The sequence below is a fragment of the Myotis nattereri genome (assembly GCF_964212035.1).
Source record: "Myotis nattereri genome assembly, chromosome: 1".
Taxonomy (NCBI): domain Eukaryota; kingdom Metazoa; phylum Chordata; class Mammalia; order Chiroptera; family Vespertilionidae; genus Myotis; species Myotis nattereri.
In genome coordinates, this window is record NC_138075.1 from 10540203 (window position 1) to 10566055 (window position 25853).

The window sequence follows — 25853 nt, forward strand, 5'->3', positions numbered from 1 at the left end:
GAAATAATTTCCCTTGTAAATATTATTTTTAATGAAGCAATTTCTTATAGAATCTTTGTCTTGGAAATAATCTCTAAACAACTAATTTATTAAATATTATTTGAGTAACTAATCTGTACCCCATAGTGTGGCATAATAGTGAACAAGATACTCAGGATTTTCCTCCTGTGACTTATAGAGTAGACACAGCAAATATGAGATGACAGGACATTTTCAGTTTTTTTTGGCACAGATGAGTATTTTAGAGATCACTGAAGGGAAAAAACAACAAATTAATCTACAATTTTAACTTTATAATTTTCTCTTTTCAACAAAATATATTGAGTACTTTATTTCACATGGATTAAATTAATGTATGTTATCCCATTAGATTTTTCTTTTGCAGAGTAATCCTTTAAAATATTTTTATCTTTATTGTTATGCTATATTTCGTATATGCAAAAATCATACATAAGATATAAATAAAATGAACCTTCATGAAGAGATATGACACCAAAGTGACTTGCTTTTAGATTTAGGATAAACTTTTCTAAGTCATGAATTGACGCTGGTGGAAAATAAAATTTGTTTACCTGTCATGTTGTGCAGGCACATTCATATTCCAAATAAGTAAAGCCATATTTCCTATAAAGTTTTGAAATTATTAACTATTGAGTGGTTGTAAAATAGTATCCTATATAATAATCCTATATAATAAAAGGGTAATATGCAAATTGATCCTAACAGTGGAACGACCAGAACCACCGCTCAACCAGTCACTATGAGGTCCACTGACCACCTCTTGGTCCCTTTCCCAGGCTGGCAGACACCAATCTCCCAATGGCGAACAGGGAATTGGGGTGGGTGGCAGGGGATGCAGGTGGCTCCACGCCAAGGCCCCCACCCCACCAGTCACCCCACACACAGAGGGCAACCTGCGGCGGGGGCAGGACCGGTGAGCAGTGGGAACAGCCGACCTCTAGGTCCCTTCCCCTGGCCATCAGGCTCCGATAGCCTGATGGGGAATGGGGAACCGGGGTGGGTGGTGGCCAGGGCGGGGGGTGGGGAAGGGGGTGTGGCCGGCTGCGGGCAGCTGGGGAAGATGGCCCTGACCCTGACCGCAGGCCAGACTAGTTTAGATAATATGCATAAAATATAAAAATAACAATACAGCAAATACCCACATATTCACCGCCCAATATAAGAAATAAAATGACACCCTTTGAAATTCCATATGCACCTTCCTCATATCATCCCCTTCTTACCACCTCCTATTCCAAAAGTTTGTTTCCCCCCTTTGTTATTTTTATGGTTTTAACATGTAGATTTATATCTCCAAACAATACATTGTTTGGTTTTACATATATTTGAATTCTGTATTAAGTGGAATTTTAAACTACAGTGGGGCCTTGACTTATGAGTGTCCCGACTAACAAGTTTTTTGAGATACTAGCTGTCTCTTGGCCGATTTTTTGCATTGAGTTGATAGAGTAATTTGAGTTAGAGCTCCTTAACGAGCTCGGTCTCGGAACAAATTAAACTCATAAGTCAAGGCCCCACTGTATATGTAGATTGAGTAATTTTTCTGAGACTTGCTTTTTTGCTTAGTATTATGTTCATGATTTTTAGCCATGTTACTGTGTGTTACTGTGTGCAGTTGGTTCACTCTTTTACTGTTCTATTCATTGCATAAATATATAATTATTTACTTATTTTATTGATAAAGTAATTTTCATTATCTACTATGCAAACAATGTGGTTATGAACTTCCTTGTTTATATCTTCTGGTATACATATACAAGAGTTTCTATTTTGTGTGTATCTTGATTGGAATTGCTGAGCTATGGGATATATATGAGCAATTTCAACTTGATTAGATGATGGAAAATTATCTTTTAAAGTAGTTGTGCTTATTTAGTCCTTCCAGTGGTACATAAGAGTTCTTGTTCTACATCCTTGTCAGCACTTGACCTTATAAGAATATTTTCACTTTTTGCCAATGTGGGAGGGAGGAAGGGCTATCTTCTTATGGTTTTAGTTTGCATTTCTTTGATTACTAATGAGGTTAAGCACCTTTTTATTTTAATTTATGTGTGTATTTACTTATGTATGTATGCATGTATGTATTCATTTTATTTATTTTTTTGGAGAGAGTAAGAGAGAGAGAGAGAGAGAGAGAGAGAGAGAGAGAGAGAGAGAGAAAGAAACATTGGTATGAGAGCCAAACATTTATTGGCTGCCCCCTGCACACCAGGGGATTGAGCCCGGAAGTCAGGCATGTGCCCTGACCAGGAATTGCACCACCAACATTTTAGTGCACAGGACGACATCCAAACAACTGAGCCACACTGGCCAGGGCGAGGTCAGGCATCTTTTAATGTTCATTAACCATTTATGTTTACTTTATGGCCAGCTCATTAATACATTTAAAATGTATTTTATCCAACACTTTTAGTTGTTTCCATTGGGTCCAGAGTATCCAGTCTGTCACACTGTTTGAATAGAAGTCAGATCTTCTTTTTAAGCTAGGTGGTTTTTTTCAAATTTAAAGTGTAACATATATTTAGAAAAAGAATAAAATAAATTGGAAGAAACTAAAGAGGGAATTAGTAAAGATAAAAGCTAAAATTAATGAAATATAAACCAAACAATAGTAGAAAGAGTAACAAAATCTAAATGTTAATTTTTGAAAACATCTTAATGTAGTTTTAAGCTTTAATAATTTCTTAAATGTAAACAAAATCAGATTTTAAAAATATTACTTGAAAACATACTTTCTTTACACTAAACTTAGTTTTGTGCATTTTTAATATTAAATTTTTAATGTGTGAACACTTATGTGTACACACACATATATACATTGGTATATATGCTGTACACACCTGTGAGATTTATTACAAGAATTGGCATTTTGATTGTGGGGGCTGGCTAAGCAAGTAAAAAATTAGTAGGCCTGGCAGTCAGAATGGGAAGGTCACAGAATAGGCAGGCTGGATAGAACTCATAGACATGGGCCACAGCTATTGTCTACAGGTGCTCAGGAAGGAACATCACCAGCGGGAGGGACTCCATGGGCAGCTGTCCACAGAAGGAATGCCTTCTCTTTCTGGGGGAAGCCTCTGGCCTGCTTTCAATGACTTTCAACTGGTTCAATCAGGCCCACCCTGATTATCCAGGATAATGTGCCTTCCCTAAATTAAACTGATTAGAAACTTTGTATTTGTAAGATACCTTAACAGCAACATCTAGATTATATTTGATAGAAAACGGGATTATAGCCTATCCAAGATGACACACCAAAAAAGGTATCACATTCTGATTCAAGATGGTAAAACTTGACCTGAAATTTACACGAGTGAATACTTTAGAATAGCTAAGAAAATTGTGTAAAGAAACAATAGTAAGGAGGGACTTTCTTACTAAATATCAAAATAGAACCATAAATCAGTATTATATTGACTAGAGTAGTAGAACAGGTGGAAAATTCAGAAACAGAGCTCAAGATATATTTGAGAATTTAAAACTAAACCCTAAGCTAAACTAATTTCAATTTAATGGGGAAAGGGTAGATTATCTAATAAATGATATGGATACAACTGCTTTCTGTATGGAACAAAATAAAATTGGACTCCTATCTCACACCATATACAAAATTAAATTTCAGCTGTATTAAAGCAAGGACGCTCAACTGGGAGTGGCACTGGAAGTCTGAGGTTTATTAGAGTGACTACATGGTTCTCTGGCATTTAGTGGTCAAAGGCCAAGAATATTAAAAGTACTCCCATTGAGAAACATTATTTTAAAGATGCAAATATTTTTAAAAATATTAAATTTTTTCTAAGAAAATCTAAAAGATCACATGTATGTAAAGAGGTTTTCACAGAAGAGCAGATCTAGCTGTCCTGTAATCATGAAAAAACTCTCAAATTCACTAGTAGTTAGGGAAATAAAAACTAATAATGAAACATCACTTTATACCCATCAGGCTTACAAAAATTAAAAAGAACATTTGTTGCTATCTTTCTTGATGTTCTGTATCTGCTTTTTGTAGCTTTTATTCAGTTCTGACACTTTTTTTTTTAAACTTTTGTCACCATGTTGTCTTTTTGTATTAGTCTTTTTCTGATTAGCTCCTCTTAACACAGTGTTGTGTTGTAAAGTGTGGGTTCTATCTTTGACACTTAGTTGCTTCATCTTGCCCAAGGTCACCAGCTGAAATGAAAAGTGTTAACTGACTCTAAGAAGTCTTCTAGCCCTATGTTTGTGAAGTAGTTTTTACATGCTGCTTTTTATTTTTAAAATATGTATGTATGTATGCATGCATGTATGTGCCCTGACCGGAGATTGGGCCCTCAGCCTTGGCTTATTGGGATGATGCTCTAACCAACTCAGCTATCTGGCCAGGGCTTTACTTGCTGCATTTTTTTTTTGTTTTGGGTTTTTTGTGTGTGTTTTTTGTTGTTAATCCTCACATGAGCATATTTTTCCATTGATTGTTAGAGAGGGTAGGAGGGAGGGGAGGAGACAGAGAGGGAGAAACATGGATGTGAGAGAGACACATTGTTTGGTTGCTTCCCTCAGGCAACTGAGGTAACGCCCTTGACCAGAATTGAACCCACAACCCTTCAGTCTGCAGGCTGATGCTCTATCCACTGACCCAAACCAGCTAGGGCTACCTGCTGCTTTTTAATGAACTTTTCTTCCTCAGGAACGTTTGGATGAAGCAAATGCTGCATTGGATTCAGCATCGAGACTCACAGAGCAATTAGATTTAAAGGAAGAACAAATTGAACAACTTAAAAAACAAAGTAAGTTTTTTCCCCTTTTCCTTTTTTTCTTTTTCTTACAAACTAGTATTGAATCAATTGTAACATTCCCCTGTGCATTGGTACAGTTGAGTGAGACCAACTTCCTTTGGTGGGTGACTTCCATTTCCATCTCCCATTAACCAGTTTGCTTACGTTTGAATATGGTCCTGTGAAATCAGACTCATAAATTGGCCCTGGCTGTCCAGTTAGTTTTCCTTGGTATTGAGGCAGTCCAGTTGTGTGGGCTTGATTGACCCTGTTGACCATCAAGGGGATTAATTTGATTTACCTGATTTTTGTTTATGACTTCTCTCTAATCAGTCTGTGTTCATCCTACTTAAAGCCATCTGATGTGTTAGAGAGTGCAATATCATCAAGTAAAAGTAACTTTTTGTGTAATGAATGGGCATAAATAGCTTTTTAGGATTATAGATGGTGCTTTACATAACGGCCACTCATGTATTTTTTGATGCTTGTAAGGTTTCTCATAGCCTTGTCAGTTCACTAAGTTGAGTCCTGTGCTTAGGATTATGAATTGGGTCTCAGAAAATCAGGTGGTTCTTAAGTGCTTTGTTGAATCTAACCTCTGACAAGGATGGCAGGTCCTCATTTAATCTCTGATTTAAGGGTCCCCAGGAAGTTGAAGCTATTCTAGGGCTGCATTTAGTAGGTAACAATGTAAGATTGTCTAAAGGTGATAAAGGAATCAGAAATGCAGCAACTTTAGTGCCTGGGTTAGTCATAGTAGCACCAAAGCACATAATTAGCTTTATCCTTGGCCAGAGTTCATGTACCACCTAAAATAAAATAGAAATTAGAAACAGGCAGAACTAGGAGATGGCACAGCAGAGATGCTATCAGACAACAGAAACAGCGACGTGAAGGCTAAGGAGGCAAGCAGACAAGAACCTCTGAAACATGGATACCAAAGGACAAGCCAGGGTAGGTGGGCCTAAATCCAGCAAGAGTCGGAGATAAGAGATTTTTAGGAATACAAAAATAATAAGGTGGATCAAGTGAGGCAATTCCTCTCGAGATAACTTCATTTGGAGGCAGATTACTGGCCAACTAAAAGTCCTCCGTTTACTTTGTAGGACTTGGCTAGCCTGGGAATTGTAATTGTCTTAGAGGGCCTGGAAACTGGCAGCAAGCACACAGTTTTATATTGACTACCATGGATATTTTATATAACATTTACTGTATATTAAGTCTTATTTCTTTTACTCTTCACAGCAACTTTAAAGTAGGTAGTATTAGTTCCATTTTATAAGTTAAAGAAGCTGAAATTTGAACTCTGATGTTTTACCTTTGGCCAGAGTTCATGTTCTTTTCATGTTACATCTTTCTTCCTGTCAGGAAAATGGCTTTTTATAGACTGACTTATATTTGTTCTGTATATCTCCATCTCCTTTGAGGAAGGACAGTATCCTCTCTGTTGTACCCTCAATGTTGAAATGGTTGCTCTTATCTGGAGACAGTATTTATTGGGAAAATTAGGTTGAAGGCTACTAGTGCAGCCACAGCATTATCTGGAAGACATGAGCAACTCAGAGGGGACACACTGGCACCCAAGGGATTAGCCAGAGAATTGCTATCTTAGGGTAGGGCTGACTAATGGAGGTGAAAAGCAGTATTCTGAACCAACTCCTTGGTCTGTGACAGCTCAGTGTTGTATGCCATGCTATTAGAATGTCTGAAGCCACATCCCCTTTTAAACATCTACCTGAGTTATTCTTATCAGAGTTGATAAATATTAGAATTCCTGCACTACTTAGTACTTATTCAGGCACCCATTTAAGCTCTCAATAGTAGTAGAATATTTTCAGATTTTGGTTATAAATGACAAGGCTTAAATGGCCTACGTCCCTATTCATGTAAAAAAATTACAATTAATATTCATTGTAAATGTGAAGTAGCTTTGGACTTATTTGTGGAGTCAATATTAGCTGTAGAAAAAGCCCTGATTATGCTTACACAACTGATATTTGAGAGGGCAGGCAAAGGGCCAGCACTGCACAGACAGGAAGTAGGGCGTAGAGGGCGCTCTCTTGTGCCTCTCAGCTATTCTTGCCGTTTACAGCCTCCTTAGTGTTCTGTTTCTTTCCTTACCTAAGTGCTTGATATTGCTGTTATAGCTCTAAACCCAAATGTGATTTTATTTTCTCAAAGCTACACTCTTGATTTGATGATATAAATAAAACTTTGATTGGCTTGGTTGTTTCAAAAGAATCATTGTATATTTTCTTTCATAGATCATTAAGTACTTTAAATGCTGATTGATGTTGTAATACTGTACTTTATTTTTAACACAAAACTTGGCCAGACAGCAAAAATATTTGCCAGGAGAAACAATTTTGAAAAGGACAGATTGGCTTTTGTTGCAAGAAAGTACATAGAGACTTGAATCGTAGAAGCAAAGTATTGTTTTATTTCTAAGCATATGTGGACTGATGATTAGTTGATATGCAGTTTCAACATTTAAACAATATTAGGAAACTCATTTTAAAAAGTGATTTTTTATTCAAAATGCTGATTATGTCATTGCTACCAGAAATGAGATGATTCAGTCTGGTCAGACATGAAAAGGGAGCTATTGTATACAATACCAGGATTAAAACAGTAATTGGTGATGATTTCTATCATTCTTAGAATACATAATTGTTAGTGCCAGGTACGTGTAACTGCTTGTGAGTTCAGGCTCTGGGTGGAAAGTATGAAGATGCCTTATGAGGCGTTAAATACTTAATGACAACCAACTACTTGGCTTCATTTTTGATGCTGTGTGAGAGACTAGATAGGATTCCTTTTTTCCTGGAAGTGACACAGAGCATAGATACACCATAGGCTCATAATTTCAGACAGTGGTGCCCAACAGTGCTCCTAACACAGTGCATGTTTAGTTCCTCAACAATCCCATTAAGGGGCAGGAACTGGGAAGGAACTTGAGCAGAGCCCCAAACCCTGGGCTTTCACCTTGACAGTGTGAGAACTTCTCTCTTGTCCCCTACCCCTAAGGGAAAGTAACAGTGAAAGAAAACCCTAAGATGATAGAGGCGCTGCTGTACTTTAATAGATAATGTTGGCTCGTAGAAGATTTAGTGCTTTCCTTCCTTTTAGAAACTATTCTTTCAACATTTTACCTGAAAGTATTCTTTTTCCTTTCCTTTCCTTTCCTTCCCTTCCCTTCCCTTCCCTTCCCTTCCCTTCCCTTCCCTTCCCTTTCCTTTTTTTCCCTCCCTCCCTTCCTCCCTCCCTCCCTCCCTCCCTCCCTCCCTTCCTTCCTTCTTTCTTCTTCTTCTTCTTCTTCTTTTTTTTTTTTTTGTTAATCCTCACCCAAGGATATTTTTTTATTGATTTTAGAGAGTATGGAAGGGAGGACAAAAACAGAGAGAGAGAAACATTGATGTGAGAGAGACACATCAATTGGTTGCCTCCCACACACACCCCTAACTGGGGCAGGGATCAAGCCTGCAACCAAGGTACATGCTTTTGAATGAAATTGAACCTGGGGTCAGCGCTCTATCCACTGAGCCAAACTGGCCAGGGCTGAAAGTATTCTTTTTCAATATACAGTTGGTCCTTGGGTTACATCAGAGGTCCGATCCTATAGTGACGTAACGCGATTTTCGCTGTATGTCGGAACCCATCTACATGAGCACCTACATCCCTCATATGGAGCACACACACAGCAGTAATGAGGTGAAACAGTAAAAAAAAAATTTAAAAGAAAGAAAATTCCTGACCTTTACTTGTGGTAAATAAATAATAAAAACATAAAGCACATATGTATATACGTTGAAATGATGGAACTTTTTTTTATAAATGGAGATGGCGATGCAACCACTAAACGACGTACGTCGAGTCCAATGTAACCCAAGGACCGTCTATAGTTCCAAAGACTTATTTCACATGTCATCTTATTTTTTATTGTTTTTTTTTTTTTTAATGAAACAGGTAAGTCAGTGTCATTCATTAATTATTCTGAGTTGATCAGAGTTCATAATTTCCATGGAATTGGTATTCATGGGAAAACACTCACCTATGGAAACCTAGACTACAGTGGAACCATTGAAAGATGTGTTATCTTGCTATGTTTATGGCCAGCTTGGACATTTTTCTTTTCCTTCTTTCACATCTTGTTCTTTACCATCATTCTTAAAATAAATTCCTGCTTAAATGAAGATGATGGAATAAAATTGAAATGGAAAGAACAAAATAGTTTTTGTTTTAATAACTAATTATTCAAAAGGATGGTGAGTTTAGTGGTACACAAAGAAAAGTAAGTTTTCATAAACAGTGCAAGTTTAGATTCTACATTGGTAAAATCTTTTAGCCTATCTACTGATCTATACCCATATTTTAAAGGGATCCAGAACTGGTTTTTGTTGTGTGTGTGTGTGTTTTTTAGGGAATGTTTGGTCACTGCTTTTTAAAAAAGTCTTCTGTGAGTTGAGAATGGAAAATTTTCTTAAAGTGTTTTTTTAAAGAAAATCTAGAAGAATGTAAAAATGAGACCCAGTAAACCTGCTTTAGTATGAAGTATAAAAACATGAGTTAAAACTACAAATATAAGAGAAGTTTACAATATTTTTTATGGAACTACGTTTTGGGTGCTGGATGGTAGAGTTTTTATTTTAAATAAAGACATTCCGTTTTCCAAGACATGATTTATATAAGAAAACATATAATGTCCTGTTGAACATAGGCCAAATACATTCCCAGACGCTTTGTTACCCAAACCTTTTGAGGGATTTCTTTATAGATGTTTTTGGCAGAAGTGGTGATTTTAGAGGAAACATATAAGAAATACCAGATGCAGTTTTCTGAATTGCCATAAATGGTTAAAAAGTTATTTGTGACGATATAAACATCTGGGTATATACTACACAATGCCAAAATTTTAGTTGAGAAAAAAGTTTTATATCGGTTAGATAAATAATTAAGCCCTTTTCAATTTAATGGTTATATTTTTGCATGTGTTTTATTAATTCTTATAAAGGAAAAAGTTAATTATGTAGAGATGAGTGTTTTGAATTAATGTTTTGTGTATTTTCCCTCATATGGATGAATAATTCAGAACATAAATCACTTATTTCTTTTGTTCAGTGTTCTGTTCTTCCCAGATAGTCTCCCCTCCCAGAGAAAAATCACTCATTTATTAATAAAAAATTCATTGTTTTCTGTTGTGTACCAAGCACTAAAATAGGCACTAGAGATACAAAGATAAGGGACAAGGGTCCTACCTTCACAAAGTTTACTGTCAGGCAAGAAGGGGAAGGCTACATGTAATCACATACAGGCAACAAATTGTTTACAAAGGAAGGAGCACTCCATTCTGCTTGGTAATAGTGGAATGAAAGGCTAGGAAAGACTAGTGAAGGGCGTACTTGACCTCACTTGAATGATGAATAGGTATAGCTAAGCCAACAGGGAGTTGGGGAAGAACATTCTTTTTTTTAAATATATTTTTATTGATTTCAGAGAGGAAGGGAGAGGGAGAGAGAGATAGAAACATCAGTGATCATTGATGTTTCTATGATGAGAGAGAATCATTGATCAGCTGCCTCCTGCACCCTCCCCCCCCCCCCCACTTGGGATTGAGCCCACAACCCAGGTATATGCCCTTGACCGGAATTGAATCCATGACCCTTCAGTCCTCAAGCCAACGCTCTATTCACTGAGCCAAACAGGCTAGGGCGGGGGAAGAACATGCTAGACAGAGGGAGGAATTCATGTGAAGCTATGTGACATCATCTGGAAACTGGCTGAAGATCTGGTGAACTGGTAATGACTAAAGGAGTGAGTGTGTGTGTGTGTGTGTGCGCTAGTGGACAGAGGTGGAAGTGGGTTGCAATGTGAAGAAATAATCTTAAGTTTGGATCACAAACACAAATTGTAAACTGAGGCCCAAATTCTGATAGGAAAGAGCAGATAGGACTGCGACTGTGGTGAATTGGAGAGTTTCTTAGAGGGGGCAGGAAATGCTCAGCTCCACTCAGCTGTTGCCTTGCAGGAATGTGGGCCCAGTGTTGGTAGGTCTTCAGCTCCTTCAAGAGACACTGGGAATGTAGACTTTAATGTGAAATATTTCATTTTTTTATTGTGACACCTATTTCAGTTTTTTCTAAAAACCCTGTGTGGGCTGAACATAACCTTTTGGAGTCAGAGTTACTCTGTACTGATTTGCAACAGGGAGCTTTCAGGAATGAGGTGAGGTCCAGTCTGCAGCTTAGAAAGCCTTTTGTCATTGGTATATTTTCTATAGTGATAGTGATATTCAGTAAGTGGCAAAATTATTATAATGACTTTACTTTTCTTTGACAAAATTGCCTTCCTTTTTGGGGGACATAGCTGGGCTATGTGAAGCTTTACAAATTAAATATAATTTGACTCACATTAAAGAATGTTTTGATATGGAAAGTACAGTACAAAATATCAGATTTCATACTGAAGGATTATAGAGAGAATAAATTTGATTTGTTCACATTAAAAATTTATATAAAATATCTTTCAAATGCACATAGTAACTCTAATTTAACTGTACAAATAATCCAGAAGACCTCGATTTTGCTATTTCAGTTAAATTACTGATTCTGATCTAGTAATAATTATAATTATGGAAAAAGAAAATATTCAGCATGTACTCTACCCCTTAAAATTCTGTCTGATATGGTTGAAAGAATTGAGTTAAAAGACAAAGCAAATCTGTTTTCAAATATAAATAAATTATAAAATGCCCTTTATTTTTTTTCTTTTTAATCCTCACTGGAGGACACGCTTTAGAGAGAGATTGGGGTGGGGTGGGGTGGGAGGAGAGAAACATCAATCGGTTGTCCTCTGTGTACTCCCCTACTGAGGATTGAACCCACAACCCAAGTATGTGCCCTGACAAGGAATCGAACCGTCCATCTTTCAGTGCGTGGGATTGACGCTTCAACCAATTGAGCCACTCCGGCCAAGCTTTTAAAAATCTGATTTGGTGCTATAATGAAAATGATCTTGTATAAGTTGAAATTCTACTTATACACCCCACCCCACCCCAATCTCTCTCTAAAGCGTGTCCTCCAGTGAGGATTAAAAAGAAAAAAAAATAAAGGGCATTTTATAATGTATTTATATTTGAAGACAGATTTGCTTTGCCTTTTAACTCAATTCTTTCAACCATATCAGACAGAATTTTAAGGGGTAATGAAAAAGTATCTAATTTCTAGCTTTTGCTTTGATTATATTTAATTAAATGAAGAGGCTAAATTTCCTTATATCAGCTTTAATGTATTAGATTTAAATTTATTTTTTAGGTAGCCAGTGCAAGTAAGACACAAGACCCAGTTTATTTACTGAAATATCTATAAGTAGAATCATCTTTTTAACATTTTTCTTCTTTTGATTCCTTTGCCTTGGTTTATAAAGATGACAAGGCAAAATGGAGGGAAAATATCAATGTTAATGTTAACCAAAGTGATATATATTATTGATATTGGTTAGGGCTAGATGGAGAGATGATATTTTAAGAAATCAGATGAATAAGTACTAATGCTTTATATATAGCACTTTTCTGTTTAGAAAAGTCACATTTAATCACTCAGACTCTCTAAAAATCCTCGGAGATAAACATGTTCTTTTTATAAAATAGGCAACAAACTCTGACCCTGGTGACAGAACCATGATTCATACCCAAGTCTTGTGACAGGACCATAATTCATATGCAGGTCTTCTGACGCTCAAGTCCTGCTCCAACCACCATTCTCTTCTTAGTCAGGTGACTGTTAAAACACTGACTTGAGTCTAGTCCAAGAGAGCTTAGTCATGAGTAGCCAAATAACTTTGTGACTTAATTTTATGATGTTCTCTGAAGACAGTGTTACTAATCATAAATAAAATGTAAAGTTATGATGTGCTAATCTGTTGTAGTCAATTGCATTTTGTGTTCAGTTTTGATTTTAAATCAAGTGGTGAAGGTCATGGTGCCATTTCTAGGCATTACCGAGAAGAGGCTCTGATGTGGCAGGTTTTAGGGTGTCATCTTTTCAGAGTAACTCTCCCCTAAACTAGACTAAATCTCAGACTAAAACTAGACTATTGCTCAACCTGAAAGTGTACCTACTGCCTTCTCTCTCTCTCTCTCTCTCTCTCTCTCTCTCTCTCTCTCTCTCTCTCTCTCTCTCCCTCCCTCCCTCCCTCCCTCCCTCCCTCCCTCCCTCCCCCCCTCCCTCCCTCCCTCCCTCTGTCTTTAACTTCCAAAGTATTTTTTTGGCATGTATTTCACAGGGATATTGTATTTGGCTAAAAACCCATTTCTGAATAACCATGTTTTTGCCTGCCCATATAAATACAGTTCTGATTTCAAATTGTGGTTTGAGTTAGTGTTCAGTTTTTGTGGAGAAATATTCAGAGTCTCTGATGGGAGGAGATCAGGGTGCCTGGAGAGAAAGACAGTCTGTAGGGACCTTTGAAGTCTGTGCTTTTCTAAACCTTTCCTAGTTCATACCAGCCTTCCAGCCTCTTCCCCCAAATTCTGAAGTTTTTATCTGGACTCAAATATCAGAACACATTTAAACTCCTGCTTGGATTTGAAACAGCCCTGTGATGCCTTCGAGGAGATGCAGCTATCAGTTCTCCATCACATTAGCTCAGGACTAGCTTGGATTCTGTTAGTGAGTGTAAGAAATGTTTACCCTGATATTTTGGCTTTAAGGACACTTTGACCCTACCTTTCAGAACACAGATTTTTTATCAATTTTATAACAACATTAATGAATTTTCATTAAAATTTTTTGACAAACTCCAAAACAAATTTCTTGATCAGGTTTTCATAGAACAAACTTATATTTTTCTAATTTACCTTAGTAAAGTCATTTTTATCAGAATCCGCTCTTTGCTTTGTGAATTTTACTCTGAGTATGTCTATCATTCAGTTTTATCTTTTATTTTTAAATAAGAGACAGTATGTATAGTGGTTATATCCTGGTTATGCTCCAAAGCAGTGCTGTCAAAAAATAATGCAAGCCACATGTATAATTTAAAATTTCTTAGTAACCACATTAAAAAGGTAATTAATTTTAGTACTATATTGTATGTAACCCGATATGTCAGGAATATCATTTTGACATGTAATCAATATAAAAATTATTAATTTTAGAAGAAAGTAGATAGGAGAAGGGAATCCTAGAGAGGAAGGAAGGGTAGGGTCAGGATAAGTTTGATCTTTTCTCTGCTACCTCTCTTTACCTTGGGGAGGAGAGAAAGCAAAGACTGCGCCCATCTTGACTCTGGCTCTGGTTTTAGCTTGTGAGTGGAATGGTTAATTCACAATGGTTAAGTTACTTCTGTTCTTCCTCTGAATAGTTGAGAGTTCTATTTATATTCAGGATGTAGTACTAGAAAAGCCCAAAGAACACCATGTGTTCATAGTATATATGTGCACATTAAGAATCCAAAATGTCTTTTGCTGGCTCCAACTTTAAAAATAGTCTTGTGTGTGTTCGTTCTCTCTCTCTCTCTCTCTCTCTCTCTCTCTCTCTCTCTCTCTCTCTCTCCTTTTCCCCCCCTCTCTCCAAGATTAAATTTCTTACTGGAAAGAAAGAAAACTGTAGTAAATTTTCCGAGCACAAACCTCACTTTTATAATATAGTTATGACAACCATCTCTGTTTTGGTAAAGTTAGCCTATTATATGAATTACATTTTGCAATTTAGAAAACCTATTAGGCATTGCAAACAGTTAAACTGGATATTTTCTATATATATTTAGTACTATATGTAAGTCTGAAGTTTAGTCATTGTCCCGACAGATGAAAACAGAAAGCAAATGGACTTGGCTCAATCTGTAAGTTCAGAGGAAACTTCTTTGAGGAAGTGACCTGGGAACTAAGATGTGAAGGGTGGCAAGGGGGTTAATTGGTAGTGCCAATGGAAAAGAGCTTTTCAGGCAGACAAAAATCATTTACAGAAGTCTTGCAGTGGGCATTGGAAGTCCAGAATAAACCATACTTTTAAAATATATATATTTTTTATTGCTTTCAGAGAGGAAGGGAGAGGAAGAGAGAGATACAAACATCAATGATGAGAGAGAATCATTGATTGGCTGATTCCTGCACATTCCACGCTGAAGATTGAGCCTGAAGCCTGGACATATGTGCCCTGACTGGGACTCTATTTCAGTTAAATTAGATTTAACTATTTTAAAAGCCATACTTTTATAGTCAATAGGTTTTCAACAGGAGTGCCAAAAGAATAGTTTTCAACACCTGGTACTAGGACAACGATTTCCACATACACAAAAACAAAGTTGGACCCCTACCTTACACCATGCATAAAAATAACTCAAAATGGGTCATAGACCTACATTTTAGAGTTAAAACTGTAAAAGTCTTAGAACAAAACATTGTACTAAATCTTTGTGATCTTGAGTCAGGCAACAGTTTCTTCACTGTGAAAGCACAAGCAACAACAAAAAAAATTAATTGGGAGTTCAACAAAACTAAAAACTTTTGTACTTCAAGTGATACCATCAAGAAAGTGAAATGACATGACAGCCCACAGAGTGGGAGAAAATATTTGCAAGTCATATCTCTGATAAGCTACTACTCGGAAAATGCAGCATGACTCAAAGAGTAGGTTTGTGGAAAGAGGTCAGAGTGTCGTGTGTGGATGTGTTTCTTAATTTGAAAAATGGAGCTCTGTGGCAAAGCAGTCTTCATTTCTTTCAGGATGAAATGTGTAATGCACCTTGAGGTTAATAAGCAGCTCCTTCAGCTCAGACTCTTCATTTCTGAGGTAATAGGTGTAAACTCCATGGGTTTGGCTGAGAGTTCCTTAGTCTAGGAATTCTTGGCCCTCTAACATGCTTGGATTTATGAACAGAGTATTGTTTCCTGTTGAAATTCTAGACTTTGCTTTTAATACTGCTCAAATTCGAACTATTCCACCAACATTTTACAGATTCTGCTTTCTTTTAAAACAAGAATTTGAAAATAAAAGAGTCCAAACATCCTTCTGAGTCAGTCCTAAATTATAGTATCTTGATTAGTATGTTAGAATCAATGATATGAATTGTATTTTGCAATTTTTTAACTCCACAATTTGCCCTATCAGCTGCATCCCGAGCTGTGGTCTTAGTTGTGTTAGATACTTTTCTTAGCTCACGAAAAGCAGAGTCTAGCCAGGAAAATGGAAAAAGGAAAATCTAAAATTGTCCTTTCCATTTCTTCCCATTAATGAGGGCTCTGGAAACGTTTCCTGCGAGGAAGCAGTGGGGAAAATCTCTTCTTTGCTATTAAGCTTCAGAAGCGAAGGAAAATCTTTTTCTTTGATTTTTATATTTTCTGCTAAAGAATTGATTACTTTATTGGGGGTAAACCGTGTGAATAAATGCATACCCTAGTTTACAGGTAGATTCTGTGTCAGCAAACGTAGTCCACTAAACCAAAGAAGAGATGAAATGGAAGTAAATGAATATTTCTAATTAGAATAAGTACATATATTCAGAATTCACAGCAAAGATGTCTTAAATCTCGTAACATATTCACCCAGATTGTTTTAATCAGTTAATGACTATCTTTATTCACATGTTTTAAAACAGATGAGCTCCGACAAGAAATGCTGGATGATGTACAAAAGAAATTGATGAACTTAGTCAACAGCACAGAAGGAAAAGTAGACAAGTATGCTCTGCCTTTTTACTTTTATGTATTTTATGAAGACTAATTTTATGGTAAAATTTCTACACCTTGATGTTTATATGTAATTAGGTTTTTTAAAAAATCTTTTTCTTATACAATAATGAGATATAGGTAGTTTTAATGAGATAGTAGAATAGCTTCTCTTCTTTTGGCTGTTATTTATTTTTCTTAGAATATGTTTTTATTGATTTGAGAGAGAAGGAGAGAGAGAGATAGAAATATCAATGAGAAACATCAATCAGCTGCCTCCTGCATGCTCCTCACTGGGGATTGAGAGTGTAACTCGGACATGTGCTCTGACCAGGAATCAAACCATGACTTCCTGGTTCATAGGTCGATGCTCAACCATTGAGCCATGCTTACTGGACTTCTCTTGTCTTTTAACTGAATTTTTCCAGCTCAAATCCTTTTTCTTAAAACTATATGGAAAAGTTACAATAGTACCATAACTAGAAAATAAAAAGTTTATTCTTACCATTCTTTTTTTTTTTTTAAGTTTTTTTAATTGGATTTTAAAGAGAGGAAGGGAGAGGAAGAGAGAAAGAGAAACATTGATGGCTGCCTCCTGAACACCCTCTCCTGGGGATCGAGCCCAAAACCTGAGCATATGCCCTGACCAAGAATTGTCTCGTACAATCTTTTAGTGCATGGGACGACACCCTGAGCCACACCAGTCAGGGCTTTTTTGCTCTTTGTACTGTTCATAAATGAACATATTTTTCTCAAATGTATTAGATCTGAAATTTAAGTATATATGTAGTAAATCATTAAAATTTTAAAGATTTCCATATTATTAGCAAATTTTTAATAAGTGTGCATGGGGAAATATAAGCATAGCCATGAAGCACATGAACTGTCATCACCATTTAAGGTGGGGGTGGGAAAAATCTGAAGTGTCTCCTTAAGGTTGACATCAATGCAGATAGGCACTGAGCGTTACTAATGGTCACCATCTCAGTTGATTGTTTGGTTGAAGAAAGTGGTTTCATAATAAGTGATGTTTTCTGGGTATATGTTTTGGGTTGTTTGAAATATTCTTAATTAGACACATCAAAAATTTTTAAATGCTACTTTAAAATATGCTTAGTGTTTTTTATAATTAAGTATTGTTTAAGTCTAATTAAATATTTGTATTTTTAGCACGTATTTATTATTTCGGTACACTAAATATTGGGAGAGCTTGTGCAGCGGTTCTCAACCTGTGGGTCGCGACCACCGGAAAACACATATAGCATATCAGATATTTACATTACGATTTATAACAGTAGCAGAATTACAGTTATGAAGTAGCAACGAAAATAATTTTATGGTTGGGGGTCACCACAACATGAGGAACTGTATTAAAGGGTCGCGGCATTAGGAAGGTTGAGAACCACTGTGAGTAAGCTTGAGCTGTTTCTGCCTTCATTTCCATAGAATCCTAATGAGAAACCTCTTCATTGGACATTTCCATACACCAAAGAACCAGCGTCATGAAGTGTTACGATTAATGGGAAGCATTCTGGGTATCAAAAGGGAGGATATGGAGCAGGTAACTGAATAATAAAAGCCATTCTGAATACATTTATAACTAAAGTAGTGGCATCAGATAAAATTTTCTTTTACTGTATATTATATAACTTTTCCTGAATACAATTTTTTCAATAATTTGGAAATGGAATAATTTCATACTATAGTGAAGGAGTGGACTTGTGCAATTTGTATACCAGTTTAAATATTTTGTAACTTATACACCACCCCTCTTATCAGAATGCTGAAATTTTGATAGTCCTCAACTTTTATCCAAGATAGTGTTTGGGAGGACATTTCATTGTATTTGTAGCTTCTCTCACTAAGAAACATTTGCTAAGAATTGGACTTGAAATATGGTTCTTATTTTTTCTTTTCTTGTACTGATAACACTTTTCTGTTTTAAAATAATTTTTCAGTTGTTGAATGAAGATCAGGGTGGAGTTACCAGATGGATGACTGGGTGGCTTGGAGGAGGATCGAAAAGTGTCCCCAACACACCTCTGAGACCAAATCAGCAATCTGTGTTTAATAGTGTAAGAGCTGATTTTATTTTTGGTGAATATGAGTAGTCAGATGATAGCACATCACATTCATTGGCAAGAATCAGATTTCTCTTTTAGCAGAATTATAGTTATGAAGTAGCAACGAAACAGTCCTTTTATTTTGAAGTTGTAGAAACAGATCCAGAGATGTAACTAGCTTAAGGATAATAAGCCAGGTTTAATAAGTTTATTGCATATAGGTTTTATTTTTTATTGCTTATATAGTACTTTTATTTTTAAAAGTATTATTCCTTTATTTGTATTTGATCATAATGCTATAGGCACACAATCATTTGTCTTACTACTATATTATGAGATTCTTAAGATGGAAGCTTTCTTTTATGCATGTATGTATCTACCTGGTCATGGAGCCAGTAAGTACTTATTGAGCACCTGCTGTGTACCCAGCTGCTCTAAGCATTGAGAATGTTAAGCATTGGGGATGCAGCAGCAAACCAGATACAGTGCCCCCCTCAATGACCTCCCTCTGGTTGAAGAAGGCAGATAGTTAATAAACAGGAAAAATAGCTCCTGTTATGTAGTAGGCTGATTGAATTGAGTAGCACTGTGAGTTAGAATGTGGAGTTTATTTCTCTATTTTATTTTTTTAATGAAGAGGAAACTGAGGATAGGTGATCTACTCACAACTTGATAAAGATAAAACCCTGTTTAAAATGGGAGGGCCTAAAGTTTAAAGGAAAGGTCTGCACTACATTATTTTAATCTAATGAGTTACTGGTGAACTTTTGCTATATTCATTGATTGTGTGTTACTTTAGAAGAATGAGTTTAATATTTGTTTTCTGTCAATACAAATTTTCATGTGTATGTAAACAGTTATTAAAATGATTTAAGAAATCTAAGTGGCTAATTCTAACCATAGGTTTGTGAAGTGTTGTCATTAAAAATTATTATGTTGAAGTTTTTACTTGATACCTCTGTCACTGAAGTGCTAGCACTTTTTTTTTCCTGAACCCAGGAAAAGATAATTGCTCATACATGTTATTGGCTACAAATGCCAGGCCCCATTTTAAGTGCTTCTCATGTTTTATTTTCCCAACAACTTAGATGCACCCTCACTAAAACTCACTTCTCAGGTCAGAAACAGGCAGGTTAAATGCATCTAAGACTACACTGACAGTTAAATGGCAGAGACTCAGGATTAGAACACTTTCTGGCTCCTGAGAACATATGATTCACAGTAACTGCCCTCTGAAACAATTACAATATTACCATACTAGACCCTCACCCAACTTTCACTAAGTCAATAGTGATCCACTTATTCTCATAGCATCCAGTTTTATGTGCAGAATGACATATATCCATTTGCACAACTGCCACAAAAACTGTTAGGTGACATGTTCACTCTTAATGGAGTTGTGCTAGAACTACCTACTTACTGTTATCTGGAAGTTACTAGAGTAATCACGTCTCCACAAACATTTTAAAACTACATCCCCTCCTAAGCCTCAGTTAATATTAATAATCTACTTATTATCAGACCAGTTTTTCTGATCTCTTCCCCTCCAAGACCTAGGAATTATAATTTTATGTGTCTCAGGCATGAAACAAGTCTGGCCACCAATACAGGCATCAAGCTAGAATGAACTAAGGACTGTACATCTGCCTTGCCCCTGATTGATATAAGAGCAACACCACCAATCAGGTGTCTCCTTGCCCATTGCCAGGGGGTTAAAGTGCTAGCATTTTAATTATTCATAAAGCTTATAAAGAAACTAGAGGTCCAGTGCACGGATTTGTGCACATTGATAGGAAGTTAATTAGAAAGTGGCCGGCAGGGCGTGACTGTGTGAGACAGGCCAGACACGCCCCGTAGCCAACCTCCTGCAGTCCCTCCCTGGCCAGCTGCACTTGGGGTGATGCTGGGGCTCGAAGGGCGTCTGTGGAGTGAGCGGGGTCCCTCTGGCAGGTGGGGCCCCGCAGCCTGGCCTGCGGGGATCGGGCCAAAACCGGCAATCCGACATCCCCCCGAGGGGTCCTGGAGTGCAAGAGAGCACTCTGCAAAGTTGCTGTTGCTCAGCAGCTCCTGCATTGAGTATCTGCCCCCTGGTGGTCATTGCACATCATAGTTACCGGCTGGCCGGCTGGTCAGCTGGTCGCTTAGGCTTTTATATATATAGATAGATGATTCAGATGGCATGATTAGCTTTTAATATTTCAGTAGAATACCTGGTATATTTTCTGTAGTGAATATAATTTTAATATCTGCCTAATATGACAGAAATATTTTTTTCTTAGTCTTTTTCAGAACTTTTTGTTAAATTTCTAGAAACAGAATCTCATCCATCTGTTCCACCACCAAAGCTTTCTGTTCATGATATGAAACCACTAGACTCACCAAGAAGGAGAAAACTAGATATAAATGTACCGGAAAGTTTTAAAGGTAAAACTAGATATTTATTTATTCAACAATTTAAGAAATGAAATGTTTAAGTTTGATTATGTTTTACAGTGATATTAACTAAATTTTTAATGTTTTTGAAAATGTGCAGTGACTTCTAAAATTCCAATAAGACATTATATTTTGGTTTCATGCATTCTGTGGTAACCTGATATTTAATTGGTTAAAAATATGTAATATTTTTTTCTTTGTATATTGGTGTCATTGTTTTCTCTCTCTGTAAGCCACTTTGAATTACTCTTCTTGGAAGAGGTGATTAAATGGTAAGCCTTTGGGCACCTGTTTTCCTTTCTCACTCATGGTACTTATTTCTAATCAGAGAAGTGTAGTTTATAGTTAGAGAAAGATTTTTTTTCCCCCTGAGAAAATCTGTTATGCTCAATACCCCAACCTTGGTATATTAATAATATTTATAAGAGTAGTTTAATAAACTGGCTTAAATATCCAAGAATGATAGGAAGCATTCTTATATGTTGAAAGATGTGCCTAGAAGCAAGTAGTTTGGTTATACCACAGTAGGTGTGTGTGTATGTGTGTGTGTGTGTGTGTGTGTATGTGTGTATTTTTTTTTTAATCCTTGCCCGAGGATATTTTTCCCATTGATTTTCAGAGAGAATGGAAGGAAAGAAGGGGGCAGGGTGGAGAGAGAGACATCAATTGGTTGCCTCCTGCGGGGCCCCGGAGATAGAGCCCACAACTGAGATATGTGCCCTTGACCATGAATTGAACCCACAATTCTTTGGTTCATTGGCTGACACTCTAACCACCTAGCCAAAGTGGCCAGGGCTGTGTACATAATTTTTTATTCCACTAGTTTATAAGGGTTTTATTTATATCCATATCCCCTATATTAGCATGCAGTATAATTTCTTGAGTTGAAATTTAAATATAACCTTTAAACTACAAAAAGATTATTTACTGTAAGGTCCCTTTTTCCCCCTGAAATCTTTATATTTTAATATAAACTAACATGCTTGCTAGTGGAACTGTAAAGGTACATATCTATACTAATAAAAGGGTAATATGCTAATTAGACTGGACAGCCAAATGACCTTCCAGACGTCATTCTGGATGTCCTTCCGGACAAAGCTGTGGCGGTGAGGGCCGAGGCAGAGGCAGGGGCAATCAGGCAGGCAGGCGAGCAGTTAAGGGCGATCAGGCAGTCAGGCAGAGGGGTTAGGGGCGATCAGGCAGTCAGACATCCCCCGAGGGTCCCGGATTGTGAGAGAGTGTAGGCCGGGCTGAGGGACACCCTGCTCCCTACCCCCCCAAACCCCCTTGTGCACGAATTTCGTGCACTGAGCCTCTAGTACAGCAGTTCTCAACCTGTGGGTCGCGACCCCTTTGGCAGTCGAACAACCCTTTCACAGGGGTCGCCTAAGACCATCCTGCATATCAGATATTTACATTACGATTCATAACAGTAGCAACATTACAGTTATGAAGTAGCAACGAAAATAATTTTATGGTTGGGGTCACAACATGAGGAACTGTATTTAAAGGGCCAGAAGGTTGAGAACCACTGCTCTAGTATGTTATAATCATATCACATGTCAGATGCTAAATTTTGAATAAGATATTGAATAATTTATATTTTGAAAATTTAAAAACTTGCTTAGTCATTTAAACAAAGTTATGTTTTCCTCAACTTTTATAGAAAAAGGAAGTGGTAAAATTTATTTGTTGTTTAGATAAAAGTTTTGGCTGCTAAATTTAGTGAAAAGTCTTAATTTTAACAGATGTAGACTGTACTAAAAATACTTTTTCTTGTTACACTAGGTTGTAACATCATAAAGAGGATTCCAAAATTCATTATGACAGGGTGTCCCTCTCTTTTACCCCTTCTCCCCTCAGGCTCTTCCCCCTTCTCCCTCTTTCCTGCTCTCCTCCATTCAGTTACAAGTCCTGCGTCAGTTCGATTTGTACTATTTAGACCCAAAAGCCCCTGATGTTCTGATTGCCCTAGGATTTGCAGGATTAAAGTTTAGTCTTTGATCCTGGATTTGTTGTAGTGTGGGAGCTAAAAAAATACTTTCCTCCCACCTTCTAAGTTCTTCTATCTGAACTAATAAATCAAATTAACAGACAAAATAACAGGAGAAAATCAAATTTTTAATATATGTGCATGGGAAAGGGGCTCACATACACATGAGAATTCCAAAGACAGGCAGCATTGGATATATATGAAATTTTGGACAGTGGAGAAAGCGGGGACCAGAAGGGTTCTGAGATTTCAGAAGTGAGAATGGGCAGGTAGTTGAGGAAGAGCAGAGCGCCTGTGCAGGGAAATCCTTGCTCAGCGACCAGATACATTGGGACGTGGTGGGCATCTAGCTAACAGGCCCGGCCCCAAGTCCTCCTGTTACCACACGCAGTCCAGGCAGGCCGCGGAGGCCAGCTTCCGGAGTGTCCCTGCCGCAGTCCCTCTCTCCCTCCGAATCTCCTAGGCAGGGAAGGGGAGGCTCAAAGTTCCTTTCTGAGCCTTAATTTCCCCTTAAAAATCAATGTCCTAAGAGGCAAAACTTTGTTCCCCTTCAATAGTAAATTAACTTTATCAGTTATGTAACTTGTATTTAAATGTAAAACGACAGCATTATTGTGTTTAATGAAGTATTAGTTACACATTCAAGTATCCTTCTGTCCCGTTTCCTTTCTCCCATTTCTTTCTCTGTCCTTCTACTAGTATATTTCATAGACCCTACGTATCGGATCCAGAACCCAGCAGCATATGAATTAAATTTATTTAGGGGCCAAATCTTGGAACCTAAAACACTTGTATAGTGCGGATTAAATAACATATAGGAGACTAAGTAATTCACATTTTGTCATTTAGATACGACAGAACCCAGGTCTGGGAGAAGAACAGATGTGAGTCCGTTCTTGGCTCCCCGCTCTGCGGCTGTGCCTCTCATGAACCCGGCTGGCCTTGGGCCTGGGGGGCCTGGGCACCTCCTTTTGAAACCCATTTCAGACGTGCTGCCCACGTTTACGCCTTTGCCAGTGTCGCCTGACAACAGTGCCGGGGTTGTGCTGAAGGACCTTTTGAATCAATAGATGACTCTCAAGCCAGAGACGACATGCACAGCACTTTAGAGAAACACTAAATGTATGTACTTTATCACGAAGTGGCCTTTTGGGAAAAGTCATGTATTTGTTTGCAGTTGTACTTTCTCTGAATTTAATAAAAATATTCGTATTGTTTTTAGAAATTGCAGGTGTCACAGGAGGAAGTGTTTGCTATATATTTTTTTGTTTCTCTGATTTAACCTAATTCAGGCTAGAAACATTTGATTTTTTAATCTTAATTTATGGAAGTAAGTAAAATAAAAGTAGCTATATATCAGGTTTTGATTTCTTTCTCTGATTTTCAAGTTAATTTAGGCTAGTTGAGACATGTGGTTGTCTTTTAAAGATAATCATGAGATTTACCCAAAAAAGAAAGAAAAAGAAAAGGAAGAAGAAATAATAACTGTGGCTTATCTGCATAGTGCAGAAAATTGACCTGAAGTGTATATTAATCTTCTTTATAGAGGATTTTATGTAGACAGGACAAGAAAAGGTTGCCCCTGGGAGGACATAGGTGTCTTGAGGTGGAATGTGTGTGTATTTTGTTCTATGCAACTTTATCACATGTGTAAATCCATGTGACCACCACTACAGAACAGATACATCAAGAACCCCTCGTGCTACCCTTTTTACAGTCATAGCCACCTCCTTCTTTAGCCCCTCCCCGAACTTCTGGCAACCACTCACTATTCTCCGATTTCTGTAGCGTGCTATATAAATGGAATCCCATAGGATGTAACCTTTTTGAGATTGACTTTTTCACTGAGTGTAATGCCCTTGGAAATCTATCCAAATTATTACGTGTATCAGCCTTTCTCTTTTTGTTGTCAAGTGCATACTATGGGCATATGATTTGGTTTTAAGAGCTAAGGTATCTTTTTAAAGTTATCGTCTTAAAACTACTTGTTTTTTTCACACCTATACATACAACTTTCATGTAAGCGTTAAATCGTACAGCTGCATTTACGGAACTATAATGAGCAATATCACTAAACACGGCCCCTCCTTCCTCTGTCTGAGATGTCCATGTGACAGGCATGTTAGTCCAGGAATTGTCCATTCGCATCCTCACGGTCACCGAGGGCAGTGGAATTACTTCAGCAACACCAGCATCAGGTGTTTGGAACTTAAGAATAAGGGAGTATTTCTTTAATTTTTTATAAACCTATCATAAAAAAATCCTGGCTTGGAACTTAATCAGGATGTTCATGTTTGTATAAGTTGTTGAAGTTGTATATTTAAAGACATTTCTTGCAAATTTTGTAAATTTCACTATGCCTTTAAAATAGAAACATCTATATAACAAGGAAAGGTGGAAATGATATTGATCCAAATATGTAAATAGTTCTGGCTCCAGCCAGGGCTAAATTTGATCATTTGTAAATTTTGCTGTGATTAACTGTATACTTTCTACTGTATTTAGAAGATTGGAAGTCTTTATGTGTTGATGGGTGAAACTGGTTTTTCTGAGGAATTCAGTAACTGAGACATTGCTGCTTCACAACGTCCTGTCTCCTTAGCTAACTTATTTATATTGCCATTCTTTATTTAGTGTGCTTAAAGGAAGTGGTCATCCAGTTCTATATTAGAACTGCCAAACTGCCTCCTGTCTGTTTTGCCCATTATTTCTCTTATAAAATTATTACCCTTGGGATCCTTTCAAAGATACTTTCACTGACCAGCCTAAATTATTTGCTGCTTGCCATTGAAGTTTCATTTCAGTGTGGAGCATCTGAAATAAAAATTTCTAAGTTAAAAAAAAAAAAAGACACATGATCTTTCATTTTGAAGAAATAGAAAATGCATAGAGTTTTTCTCTTATAATTTGAGAATTAAAATTTAAGT

At 37.0% G+C, this 25853-nt stretch overlaps 1 protein-coding gene across 1 annotated transcript in view; it reads left to right on the forward strand.

Annotated features, from left to right (window-relative positions):
* The window catches only part of TRIP11 (thyroid hormone receptor interactor 11), a 62180-nt gene extending 37807 nt beyond the window's left edge, over window positions 1–24373 (forward strand). Inside the window, exons 16-21 of the mRNA XM_081097397.1 lie at window positions 4688–4787; window positions 16368–16449; window positions 17884–17998; window positions 18396–18512; window positions 20780–20924; window positions 23776–24373. Coding sequence (XP_080953523.1) covers window positions 4688–4787; window positions 16368–16449; window positions 17884–17998; window positions 18396–18512; window positions 20780–20924; window positions 23776–23996 — 780 coding nt within the window. The 3' untranslated portion in view covers window positions 23997–24373. The remainder of the gene's footprint in view (window positions 1–4687; window positions 4788–16367; window positions 16450–17883; window positions 17999–18395; window positions 18513–20779; window positions 20925–23775) is intronic.
* The last annotated feature ends 1480 nt before the right edge of the window (window positions 24374–25853 follow it).